The sequence below is a fragment of the Schistosoma haematobium genome, chromosome 3 (assembly GCF_000699445.3).
Source record: "Schistosoma haematobium chromosome 3, whole genome shotgun sequence".
NCBI lineage: Eukaryota > Metazoa > Platyhelminthes > Trematoda > Strigeidida > Schistosomatidae > Schistosoma > Schistosoma haematobium.
Genome location: NC_067198.1, coordinates 47,090,943 through 47,105,709, shown reverse-complemented (window position 1 = coordinate 47,105,709; position 14,767 = coordinate 47,090,943). Strand labels below are relative to the sequence as shown.

The window sequence follows — 14,767 nt, the reverse complement described above, 5'->3', positions numbered from 1 at the left end:
CAACTCATGTCTAATTATACACGTAGGTAAGTTACTATTTTCACCGGATACCAAGTAATACATATTGTGTGTTAGGCATGAATGTTTAATCTCAAAATATCTTTTCAACCTTGCCATCGATGACTTTCTGGAAACAGTTCTGATGGATGCAGGTAACGGTAGTGTGGATCTGTTACCTGGAGAAAGACTATTCGACTTTGAGTATGCGGATGATATTGGTTTATTGTGCGATGATACTCAAACCGTGAAATTCTCAATTGATCATTTGGAAAACAGTGACCGTAGTTATGGCATTTACTTTGCACCTTCTAAAACAATGTACTTTCACAAGAACGTCAGGACTCTGAACCTGCACTCACTCTTGGTAGTGAGCAGATATAATTAGTCGAGAAGTCTGTGTATCTAGGTATCTGTGTAAGTGCTGATGGTTGAATGAATGATGAGATCGGTGTACGTATAATGAAAGTTAGAGAAGTTAATGCTAATCCGAACTATCTTTAGCACTTTTGTGATAGCCTGGATGTAAAATGTTTATGTTTCAGTGAAAGCAGTTTTCCTCTATGTTTGTGGAGCCCGCCCTCTCTGAGTCGGGGATGATAGTTTACTTTGTGTTCGATCATCGTTGTCTCCCAAGGACTGCTAAGATTTAGTGGCAACACCATCCTAGTAATGTGGAGGTTCTTTAAAGTGCGTTCGGACACAGTTACGATAATTCAGTCGATGTCACCAACTTGATGAACCAACCTCGTTGGTTTGGACATGAACTACGGATGTCATCATTATATATTACACATCGTTTAATGTTTGCCGACTCTGGGATTGGTTGGAAAAATCAAAGTTAATTTGTGTATAAATCATATCATGACATGAAAAAAGCTGTAAACAAACTTTGATCAGTTGGTACTTAACAACTCCCTCGTTCGGGTTGTAGAGATAGTGTTACTCAGTAGCTTGTGACTTTATCGGACATACTTAGTACTCTGTGGTGTTTGAATGAACTGATGATTCCTTTTTACTTGTTGAATGCTTGATTTTAAACTTCAAATACAGTTCATTCTTTCGTGCTTATCTAATAATTCTTGATCCAATTGCGTTATTTCTGGGATTCCTTGTTTGTACTATAATTCAAATACTCCTAATTATCACTTACTCCTCTAATGAATCCTTATTGATAAGAACTTTTACTATGTTATTATGTGATGATATAAATTATGTACACTTGTCTTTTAATGCTTGATACTATTATGTTTAAGTTGTAAGCAGTTGATGAGAAACCACGGAGGGAAACGTATTCACGTTATTCCGCTACGTTCACTGTTCTTTCATTACTTATGTTTATGAAATAAGTCGATGATCATCTAAATCCAAGGAAATCATCTACTCTACACAAAAAATCAATATTTACGTGTTATCAAATATCATTAGGAATTGACGGATACTTCGTATTCGTTGAGCAGACACTATTAGCAACAACCTACTGTGGGAGAGAACAAACCAGATTCCAGAGGAGGAAGAAATCAGTAAAAAAAAGCTGTAAGTGAATAGGACATACATTGAGGAACGTACGCCATTGCGTCACAAGTCAAGTTCTCACATGTATTCCTCAAAGCCAAAGGAGAAGAGGGAAACCAAAGAACAAATTACGTTGAGAAATGGAGATAGACATGGAAAGAATGAACAATAATTGGGTGGAACTAGAAAAGAAGGCTCAGGACAGAGTGGGTTGTAGAATGCTGATCAGCGGCCTATTCTCCATTGGGAATAAGAGGCGTTAGTAAGTAACTAGAAATTGACAGTGTTAATAGGTTTCATTTGAATGAATTAGTTCCTGTATTTGTAAACTCAGTGTAGCGTCGTCACTTTACCGTTAAATAGGATCGGAGAAGTACTTACGTGAGTGATTAGACTACGACCCTAAAAATATAATACATAATGTTGACCGTAACATGTAAGTAAAAGTGCTCTTATTAATCGAAATCTGATCATCTCTTTTATTATTTTCATTATGAATACCTAACTTACTTTACTTACGCCTGTTACTCCTCGTGAAGGAGCATAGGTCGCTCACCACCATTCTCCATCCAACCCTGTCCTGGGCAGTCTTTTCCAGCTCTTTCCAGTTCCTATTGATCCTTTTCATATCTGATTCTATTTCCCGACGTAATGTGTTCGTTGGCCTTCCTCTCTTCCGCTTCCCTTCAGGATTCGAAGTTAGGGCTTGTTTCGTCAGGCAGTTAGATGATTTGCGTAATGTATGTTCTATCCATTTCCATCATCTTTTCCTAATTTCCTCTTCAGCTGGAAGCTGATTTGTTCTCTCCCACAGATGGCTGTTGCTGATGGTATCCGGCCGATGGATGTTGAGTATCTTACGTAGACAGTTATTTATAAATACTTGTACCTTCTTGATGTTGGTTGTTGTAGTTCTCCAAGTTTCAGCTACGTACAGTAGAACTGCCTTGACGTTCGTATTGAAGATTTTGACTTTGATATTAGTTGAAATTTGTTTTGAGTTCCATATGTTCTTCAATTGTAGGAATGCGGCCATTGCTTTGCCAATCCTCGTCTTTATGTCTGCATCTGATCCTACTTGTTCATCGATGATGTTTCCCAGGTATGTGAATCATCCTACATCTTCCAGAGCTTCGCCATCAAGTGTGATTGGATTGCTGTTCTCCGTGTTGTATTTGAGGGCCTTGGTTTTCCCCCTGTGTATGTTGAGGCCTACTGTTGCAGAGACATGAATACCTAAGCTTAAATCCAAATATCTTTTATGGATGATAATGTAAATGAAACATGTTTTATTATATTATTCACAGATGAAAGTTATTAAAATGGGAAAAATAAATCAATAATGGAAGGTGACATTATCATTAATTGAGAATTTGAGAAAAGACTTTGCTGTATTGCGGAGAATGCTGAAAGCAGACAGCAAGGTGTGTGGTGAATCTTTCGAGGTCCTAATTAATATGGTTGTGGGTAGATATCTGAAGTCATGCAAACTCCTCGCAGTTGTTATCTTATCGGAGACCAACCACCCCTTTCACTCATATCTTTCTCCTTGTATGTCTTCCGGTAACACGAGACGTAATTACATTCAAATCCATGCACGCAAGTAAAAGTATGAAAGTTCTATAATAACTTACCTAGCAATTATACTCTGTGACAAATAGGCTGTTAGATTTAACCCAGTCGATAACCTGCATTCCTAAACACGCATCTAATAAGGACTTCTTTATTGATTATATTTTGATGTTTTACGCAAAGGGGGTGAGAAACGTATGTGAACTCGTAATTGTATTACTACATAATGCATGAATATATTATTGTGATTATTATCATTAGTGACTTCATTCAGTATTATACGTTTGATATAATATAGAATTCTGAACACCAAGTATTTCAACAAGTTTCCTTTCCTTATTTGTTGATCGATCGTTGAGATAAATATTGTATGGTCGCCAGTTAGACGTTAGCAGCAGTTCAGGAATCGACATCTGAATTATACACATTCTCTTCATCTCATATTGCCAGCGACCACGAGGTCTCTGATTGGGCATTTTTAAGTTGTACAGTGAAAGGTCATAAACTCACCTGAATAGTTTATGCAACCAATAGGCATAATGATGTGTTAAAACAAACAAAGAAACTTATTGAACTATCTAAATGGCAGGAATAGGTAGCCCGGATGTTTAAGCAGGCCCTCAACATAAATAGGTTTATTAACATGATAGAATTTAATCATAACAATTTCTTCAAATGAATATTAAGTTGCCTGGTATAGCTATCTCCATAGGAAATATTTTATTTCTAATTGTTCATATAGAAACAACAATGTAATCACTTACAAATTTAGTGGGATATGTACACTAAGTCATAGTTTATAATAAAGATATTTGAGTTAATCATATATTGAAAATGAAAGTTTATTTAGTTGTGAAGTATTCAAAATGGAAGTCATTTGAATGTGTGGTCATAATGAAACACCAATATCACCCTACATCCTTCTATTTTATGAACTTAAGAATAAAGATAACGAAATCACTTAATATACGTAAAACAAGTGTTTTCTTCAATAATGTGTTATTAAAAATCTCCAAATTAGATGGAGAATAGTAGTGCATACGATCTTCTTTATTTACTACTTAGTTACGCCTGTTACTTCTCATGAAATAGCGTAGGCCGCTCACGAGCATTCTCCATCCAACACTGTCTTGGACAATCCTTTCCAGCTCCTTCTAGAAGAAAGAGGAATGGAAAGATTAGACAGTCTTGTCTGACTCCGATTCTTACTTGGAATGCATGCGATCTTCAGCAACCATCCATTCGACTTGGAAAATATCAAAATAATACGAAATAAAACGTTTTCAACTAGAAAGAAATATGAGTAGCTGAAGTTTTCCATGTATTGCTGAATAGGAAAGATGGTATTACTTGCCATCTGACTTGAAGTATCTCTCCAAGTTACCATGTCTCATTCTATCTACAAATCACAATGTTATCATATACACAAGTTCGACCCCATCTTTTAACATTACAAGTGTCATATTTTCCACACACGCACAAATATACAAGGATGTTTCCTCATCTTCACGGGAGTAAAATGACAGTGGCTTCGTCCGACTTGTTTCTTAATTGCTTTATTCCTTTATACCACTTAGATATACTTAGTTTATTTATTCTCTAAAGAAGCTGCTTACACAGTCACGAAAAGACAGGAAATTTAACTTTTCATCTCATTGAGATATTACAAATATATTATTTGCTTATTGGTAACAATCGTACCCAATACTGAGTTCATTTGAAATTAGCATGTCAACTCTTCGTAATGTTATCTAAATTTGTTAGTTTTGTTAGTCGATTTATAATAAACGGTCGTTAAGTGATATATATAGTGAAAAAGTGGGGTAACACTAGGGTATTGCGTCATTCAGGTAAGTTGCTGAATTCCCCCAAGAATTCATAATCAAGTCTTTCTTATCCATCTGTGCACAATGTAAATTTAAAACACTGAAATCGTATCAGAAGGGGTTTCTGCTAATATTATAGTAATTTCAATAGTTGAGATCATGAGTCAATTATGAGATATTAACTCACTGAAGACATTGATGGATATGTCGCTCGATTTCGTGGATTAGTTGCAGTTAGATATTAACATCGTTGATGCTGGTTCAGTTGTCTAGTAGTTAAGCGCTCGCGCAGGATTGTGGACGCGCACTGATGAGGAGTCCCAAAGTAGGACGGAACGGCTGTCCAGTACTTCTAGGTTTTCCATGGTGATCTAGCTTCAACTGACCCATCGTCAGAACAATTGAAATTACTGAAATCATATTTATTTTTATCATATGGTGTATGATAATTCCACATTTTGGGAATTGAATACTGGAATATACATATGATATAACTGTTCTATAGTTTATCTATCATAATCTCATTATAAATATTTGGGTATCAACTTACCAAGTAATCTTTTTCTCTTTTCTGGATATTACCTCATGGTTAATATATTTTGTTTCTGACCGTGTTGTGTAAATGAAATCTTATTGTTTATAATGAAATGAAATTGCCAATTTTACTGACACCTTGTGTATAAGGAAACAATAGTAACTTTGATTTATCCTTTCTCATATTGAGCAGTAAGTTGGATGCATCTAGTTTATTGAGTATACAATAGAACAACCTATTCGTCAAATAAGAGTTGAAGTAAATTTCATAATTCTGAGTTTGAGTTTATCACAGTTATCAGTATGGGGTGTTTGTGATGAATGTCAAATTTACCTAAGATCATGAACCGACAACAACATGGTTTGATAAGTAGTCATCAGATTGATGTATTACGGTAAGTGGCAGAACACTGAGTAACAATAGTGTTTGGGTCTGTAATGTTACTTTATAAAGCTTGATCTCATGAAACTCACAAGGTATGATCAGTGTTAACATCACATCCATCAATGAACACGATGCATTTGGAACATTGATGATCCTCTACTTTATTACATTTCCAATTGCGAATTCATAGAGAACTAATTGGTTTTATATTCCACGATTTGAACTCACAATTTTTCTGAGGAAAACTATAATGAATAGAGTTTCACATTGTAATATCATGCATGAAGTGTTAGATACACTAGAACATTGATGGGACAGCTTTTCTCCATTTCACATAGCTTATAATATTTATGGCTTATTATGTTCATTTCTTTGAATAAGTAAATTTGATAAATATCTTATGTTCGAACCTCGCTAGGTGGGATCATGGATGAGCACTGCTGCGGAGTCCCACATTGGGTCGAAACGGCCGTTCAATGCTTCTAAGTTTTCCATGGAGCTCTAGCTTCAATTAACTCATGATCTCAACCATCAAAATATCTCATGTCTTTTAAACAAAAATCTCACATTCTCTTTGCAATTTAATTTAGCGGAATAAATATGCAATAACTTACAATTCTTCTAAATTCACACTAAATTGTTATATCCACACAAATAACTCCATTAGTCATATATTCCAAATGAAATTTCTCTGGTCTAGCAAACAACCTAAGACCAAATTTGTTTGATTCTTTACGTATGGTAAAACTTTAAAACTGTGCTTTCTCTTCCCGCATTATAGGGAATAAGGTGTCAGTGGTAATGAATTTGATTCGTACATGTCAATCAATCATTTTTTGCATCAGTCCTAGAAAAGATTCGGTTGTTATGGATTGATTTCCTATAAACCAACATAAACTGTTGAGATGCAAAGATAAAAATGAGAAGTATTGGCATCTGGAAACGTTGATAAAGACAATCGTTGAGACCATAATCTATGGACGACCTATGATCGACGCTAAAGTGACCTTGAGAATGTCCACCTCATAACAAGCACCAACTGAGGGTAAGCAATTAGATTTAGAGTTTTCATCACGAACTGACATAATCTATAATACCAAGACTTAATTTAGCCGAATGTACGAATGCATTTCGCGGCGAAACCTCAGAATCGTTACGTTGTATCTGATTGGTTCGTCCATAAATTATAGTCTCACCATACAATCGTCTACTTAAATCGCATTTTGTATTTATCTGTGAGCCCATTAATTCTACTTGTTTTTATCCCATCCTGGGTGATAAATTCGACTTTTGGGAAGTGAATATATTCAACGACACCGTTTGTATTTCTGTTAGTTTATCCTAATCTTAATAATCTCATATAATGTTAATCATTGTATCGTACTGTATCAGGTTGTGAAAATGTCATCAGAACTTACTTCATTAAAAAGTTTGGTAAACTATAATATACATATGTGTCATTACATCCTTCTTATTTCGATAGTTAAAACGAAATCCAAACAAATATGTAGTGAAAATGCAGTTTGAACTACTACTGTGGTATGTGCTACTTATATCGACATAAGTAGTGTATAACGCTAGTCAGATAAAGAATGTCTGGATGCAGAAGATTCCTGAAGGTCAAGAACGGAAGAACAGTAACAGAAAGCAATTGGTATGGAAATCTAGGAACAGCGAAGTCTAAGACAATTAACGAAGATTTTTTAAATAAAGTATTAGAGTATGGTTTTTCTATTTTATCATGTAACTCTGTAATTTTGTGCTGAAAATGATCGGTTTTCCTCACTTGTGTTCTCCTTCACTACATTATTACTACACATATATGCAAATGCATACATTAGTTCATATTAACACGGATCTAGAAACCATAAATGATTGGGAATCGGAAAGACAGTAATTGAAGTAACTGAAGTTAAACGTGGGATGCCAGCTCACTGGTCTAGAGGTTAAGCATTCGCAATCAGGATCGGTAGCTCCTGGGTCCCATCTTAGATGCATACTGCTGGAGTATGGCTTTCATATTTCATCAAGTAACTCTATAATGTTGTGCTTAAAATGATCGATTGTCCTCACCTGTGATTTTTTTCACTACACTATGATGCATTTTCTCTATTTAATGTCGATTTCGAGACTATTTTCGTTCCCCAATTTTAGTGGTAGTAAGGTAGGGATGATAGAATTAAGTCACATGTACAATCCCAAGAAATTTCGTTTGTTCAAGGTTCCCAAAGTTGGATATTTCAATCTATACAAAAAACAATTATAATCGATTATTTCTCATCATTCACTTACACAAGAACATAGTTCCTTCGTTTCATTAAACACAAACCAAGTTACATTTGACTGAAAGGAATTATTGAATAGAAATAGAAAGCTGAGAATCCATTTACTCAATTGAATTTAGAAAATTATTGCCAAATAGAAGAACATACTTGTCGCCTTGAATTAAGAATAAGCCAATCTATGTCTCCCTAAGAAACAAAAAAGTATGAAAATGAGCAGATAAATTGAAGAATTGAGTATTTTGGATTAGACATTTGATCAATTGCTTCTTGAGATATCAACAAAATGTATATTATATACTGCTAGCGATTCCACTATACTTGAATAATTAGGTAATGATGAATAGAACAAGCTGTGACAATCATCAGAGTTATGTGATACTTGGATACGATCTGCACTAAGAAGGATCTGACATTAGTCATCATCCAGTAATCAATCAATTGTAAATATATATCAATCCTACAGGAGGTCAGTCGAGGCCCGGGCAGCGTCTCTAACTGTCAAGCTGGGTGATACAGGATCGAATCCACTAAGGAATATCAGCTCTCTCAAGATTACATGTACATCTTGCTGGTAGGTGCCAAATATCACGACTTGCTGATGAGTGCCAAATAGCATGTGACCTAGGTCCATGGTTTCCTATTGATTATCTATAACCATCATCTTAATGTATTGTATTGTTTACAATAATTCAAATTGAAATATTCGAACATTGATTCTTTCATTGAACTATAACTTACATTCCATCTCCCACTTCCTATAGATAACGGTGAAGCAATTTTATCAAATTGATTATTTTAACATGTACAGTATTGACAAGGTAATGCATTATGTAGAAGAAAAGGAATTTAAGTTTAGGGTGCTTCATGAAACATAACAATATGTAGTTTGGGATCAGCGATACAGTGGAACCAGATGAGTGATCAAGACACCGAAGTACTTTGTGATTTCATTTTCTTTTTAGGGACAATTGTGACACATGAAGAAAGTCTAAAATCTATCAGTAGCAAATGAACAACATAGGCTTTTGTCATCGATAACATCCATGTGCACCATGATAGAGAATATAGAAATCCACGTTACATGCCTTGTTTTATCTATGCTTGACTATTTTAGAAGGCTAAATATATTTGAGCTGTTTCACAAACGATACAAATCAGTGTTGGTATTTCAGAAAAGACATCTTAAAGAAATTGAACACTTGGAAATAGTTAGATCCAGCCAATAAGGGTGATTGATCTACACTCGATTAATGAAATGCGGATCAAGCATATACGATGAAAAAATTCGATGCCAATCAAGGAACGTATTTTTTGATCGTTCACAACTTATAACAGCTCACGTGCTATTGAGTTTGTTCACCATTAATTCGATTAAGTCATTGTGTTAACTTATTAACGAACTAAGTCACCTGTACAACAACAACAACAACAACAACAACATATCTATATCATTGTATCTTTATTACTGTTGCGAATGTATGAACATGTATGCTTGAGCATTGCTTACTGCCCAAGCATTTATTCACGCTACTAGTCTTACTACTATCCGCCTAATTGATTTGATGATTCATTCATTTCACTATGTATATATATGTCCATGTTATCCATGTTCATTGCTCTCTCACTAGCTTACTCGTACTCATATTCGCTGACTCACTCGCTTGTCTTTCGGCACAACTCTTGTTTACCGCATCTGTAATTTTGAATATCTGTATGTGGTACCATAATAAATTTAATCAACGCTTCGTATTCGCCTTCTGATTAATATACCGTTCAGGCGTTATCTAGGACGGTTATCACGACGAACTGTATACAAAGTTTAAGCATTATATTGAATACCGACTACCACAAGTTAATCGAAATAATGAATTTCGTGTTAATTATGTTTTGATAAATGATATATTTGATTTTATTAATTGAATTCATGAGTCGTTCTAAGCTAGGCCATCATGAGATGCTTCATGCTGAAGAGTCATATACTACAACGAAAATGGTCGTCTGATGCTTTCAAGTTTAGGGTTATTTATATTGTTCATAAATAGTTATACTTACCATCACTTCTGAAGACTATAAGAAATAGAGACCAAAAGATAAGGGTAATACATGGTAATATAATAATTTGATATGGAGTCAATAGAAAATCACTCTTAACCATTGGATATTGTATGAATTTCCAATGGAACGGATTACAATGTTTATATATAGATAAGCTTGACCAATTGAGATTAAACATATAAAGGAGTCTATACATATGACAATAGGCGATAATGTAACATTATCAAACATCTACCAATTGTATTCATCTAACGGCATACATTAATTGTCGTTGAACCACACCTTATATCCATCCATATATGATGAGATGACAATTGAATTGCTATGATGTGATAATAGGCAAGATACTTAGTGAAAGTCAAATGTGTGATTGTTGTCATGATTATCAAATAGGTGATTAATAAGTTAAACATATTATCGATTAGTTTTCTTGCATGTAAACATCATTTTGATGTATCCTCCACATATAAAAAAAGAAAGTCGTCATACTTACCTATGTAGGTTATAGGTATAATAAACTCAGCAAGTCTATACTTGCTTGATTTACAGTAGTTATTGTCAAGTAAATCATGGATGACTAAATCTACTATATTCTGTCCATAAACATTTCTGAAGTAAGAATTTGTTTTCGATAGAGTTGATAACGAATCCCTTAGTTTTAAAGTACTATCTACATCACAGTAGATCGAAAGAGAATAGATTCGTTGATAACGGTTGATGTTGAAAGCTTCATGTGTTTAGTTTCATAGGGTTATAACTTGTGACCGCCAATTAGAAAGCAATGATTTATCGATCGGATCAATGGTGTGCGAACCCGTATGAGCAGCCCTGCTTTCCGCCTAGCCCAGCCAGTTCAGTCCAGAACGCAGGTCTCAGCCTCTGTAATATGAATCATTCATTTCAAATATACTGAGTTTGTATACCAATCAAACAGACCACAACGTATCAATAAAATATGAAAGAACATTTGTACAAGAATTAGCCAGATGTGGCTGTGAATGTAGGAGATAGCAATTGATAGACAGGACATAATTCAAGAATGGTAAAACGTATAAGAATGGTTCATAGGTCTATAAAGGTATCTCAAAGTTACCATTCATTATGTTTCTCGGGACCTAACACATTGTCTGTGTAAGTTGTCAATAGTTTGGTTACTTGAAAAGAAATTATAGTAGTCATTTGTAAGTGACATTCGTGTTAACATACATTGTACTTTGTTTACGTTTTCTGCGTTTTAGAATTGAATTATTCTTCACGATTAACATAGTCGAACTTCGACTTAAGGTCAAAGAATATAACAATGATAGGATGTCGATAACCATATGTTCCAAAACCTGATGAAAAGTGAATATGTGACCTATAAACCTACATCCACGTTTGAAACTAGACTAGTTTTTCGGATTCGATCTCTACTTGTTTGTATTAAGCGTCTGCGTGTTATTGGGGTTTATATTTTAGATACTACATTGGCCAAACACATTCTTCTCTGATTATCAAAGTTGAAAATTCTTCCTTTCTTATAAACTGAGATGATCTGTGACCGTGGTCAGTCTGATGGTGTGTCATCTACATCCCAGATTCTTCCTAAGATCTCACTTCATCTAACTGCTGAAACTGAACCACTATTGATTAATATTTCTCAGGTTGACCAAACGAAACCTCCCGCGCCCTCTTACATTGAAATGAGCTCCTACATTTGTCATCTGTGTATCACTCACCGTTGTTTAAATTTATACCGTTTTCATTTATGGTTATAATAGCTTCAATTTAATTATGCCAAACCCTTTTCTATGAACTGATTTCTCCATGAACTGAAATAACCAGAAATCATCATTTATTATTAACAGCAGTAAAAGTAGTTTCAAGCATTGACGAACTTAAAACCTGAAAACTAATTGATGCTCAACGAAAATAAACTTTGAGATTAGATGATGGTTGGAGGTAGTCGACAAGAAACGCTGGACCCAGGTTTCGTTCTACTTGGCACTCGTCAGCAAGGTGTATCTGTAATCTTGAGACAATCGATGTTCCCTGACGGATTACATCCCGTATCAACCAGGTTCACAGTCGGAGACGTTACCACTGAGCTATCCGAGCCACAACCAACATCCTGGGTGGTGATCAATGTCATACGTGTCTAGTCCTTATTAGTGCAGAACTTTGTATATAATAAAACTAGATGGTAAATAGTTCCAACTTTTATTCATAACTATATCAAGACATTATGAGTAATTACAGTCTGAAAAACTTCTTTCTCAATATTCTTCTTGATCATCAGGATTGCTTGAACACGACGCTGTTATTCCTGTAGAATGGCACTAAAGTTTCCAAATCAGACGAGAAGTAGAAAAGACATCACAAATTAGAAATTAGCTCGTTGATACTGCTGAAAATTTAAAGAACAGCGGAGTTATAAAATTAGACTTATGTCGTAGTGAACAAGAACATAAGTTGAACACATAAATTACAGAGTCTCTTAATAACATCTTAGAACCATATAGTAGTAAATACTTCATTTGTAATATGTCAATCAATAGTCTTAGACTTCACTGTTCCTTAGTTTCCATACCAATTATTCTCTGTTCTCATTCTCTTGTCTTCGAACTTCTTAATCATCTGCCTCCAGGTACTTCACTATCGATTGTTGATACATACTACTTATATTTGTCGACATCAATAGCATACACCACAATATGATCACATACGTTTAATGGGTTCGGTTACCAAAAATACGCAATCCTAGATTATCTTTACTACCTATTTTTGAACATTTAATTCATCTTATCAATGAGTCCACTTAATGCTTGTTCGTAAGATTAGAACCAGTTAGAAGACAAGTTTCTAAACATGTTTGGTTCATGATACTTTTCATTTTATTGACAGTATTTAAAAAGTGCTTACCTGATGTTAGTCCTCTGTTCACCAGTGTACCATTAACTGAAACTATAAGTTACATTTATTATTCATTTCTATGTTGAAAATATGAATAATTAAGATGCCAGTTTACAGGCATAATCAGCTTGATATAGATTAGCGTTTTTAATATCGTTTTTTAGCGATTTAGTTTTCTACGGGATGGAATCACTAACCCATGCCCAACCTTCCTCCTTTGTCCAGACTTGAGACCGGCAGTAGCCCCAGAAGAGCTCCAGGTGGAGTTTACTTGATATAGATAGTAAAATTAAATGTGGATGAAATATGATTTGTTCGATTGTTTGAAGTGTTCTAGTTCAAAAGTTATCACAATTGATTGATCACTGGGTGGCGATCAATGTCTTGCGTGTCTAGTCCTTATTACTGCAGATATAATGCTATCGACAATATTGTAGTGTGGCCACCAATCTAGGTGACTCGACACTGCGGGCACCGTATATTGAGATTAGATGGTGGTTGGAGGTAGTCGACAGGGTGACAGGGGTTCGAGTCCGTCAGGGAGCACCAGTTCCCTCAAGATGACAGGTACACCTTGCTGACGAGTGCCAAATAACAGGAAACCCGGGTCCAGGGTTTCCTGTCGACTACCTCCAACTACCATCTAAGTTCAAGACTTAGTTTGATCATTCATTCGTCAACTAACTTACTGGAATGAAAGACTTCAGATGGGTAATTTTGATTCTTTTTAAACGGACATCTCAATAATAATATGAACAATGTATTTAGGTTCATTTCTTGCACCAAAACAAATTGATAATAATCATCTACAACTAGATAAAATAAAACGTATACAGAAAGCACAGCACAACAAATACAATGAATACTACGATAGATCAATCACGTCTACCATAATACATGTACCAGGTTATTCTGTGATCCATTGTTCATGTTAGATGTTCATCAATTTAGTTAAAGTTATTAGGGATAGTGTTATTATACGCTCCGTTTGTTGTCTTTACACTGTGACCATTCAGGAATGGGATCTGTATCAAAATAATTATAAAATGTAAATTGTCTGATATTGTAATTAACAAACATATTTCTGGAAACAATAGATAACCTGACATGGGACTCTTCAACATTGTGCAGCCATGACTGGCCTCAAGAGGTATTTCATGGGGTTCTAGTGAGCAGCCATGATGAATGGAGTCCGACAAATGTCGGGTAGAGACAGTTATCTAATTCAAACAGTGGATGGATGGTTGCGCATGATCATGGATTGATTGAGGATAGACATGAACACCGTTGGATGACAGCTCAGTGATCTAGAGGTCAACGGTTCGCACGTGAGACCGATAAATCCTGGTTTCGAATCTTGCGAGGAGAGATCGTGGATGCTCAGTGCTCTGGAGTCCTATACTAAGACAAAACGGCTGTTCAGTGCTCTCATGTTTTCCATGGTGGTTCAGCTTTAATTAACTCATGAGTTCAACTAATAAATTACTATAATCTCCACAAAACCCCTTTCTGATAATAAACATATTTCTGTTAACCTCAATTGTTTATAGAAATGTTAATGATTATACCGTCTCCTCATCTATATAGCATTGAATTCACTATTGAGAAGTGAGCGTAGTTTAAAGTTTTTTTAAAATAAAGGATTTCACATTCAAATCGAGTGTAAAGAGAGCAAAGATGAATGAACACTGTAACTATTTATCATC

At 35.1% G+C, this 14,767-nt stretch overlaps 1 protein-coding gene across 1 annotated transcript; it reads right to left on the bottom strand.

The window, feature by feature from the left end:
- Positions 1–5,624: 5,624 nt before the first annotated feature.
- On the bottom strand, positions 5,625–10,365 carry MS3_00010681 (uncharacterized protein; the record flags this gene model as incomplete). The annotated part of the gene is made up of 7 exons (XM_051219079.1): positions 5,625–5,651; positions 7,248–7,268; positions 8,018–8,074; positions 8,122–8,172; positions 8,262–8,300; positions 8,853–8,869; positions 10,167–10,365. 7 exons carry the CDS (start codon positions 10,363–10,365, stop codon positions 5,625–5,627), a joined length of 411 nt encoding a protein of 136 aa, XP_051070037.1.
- Between the last annotated feature and the right edge of the window lie 4,402 nt (positions 10,366–14,767).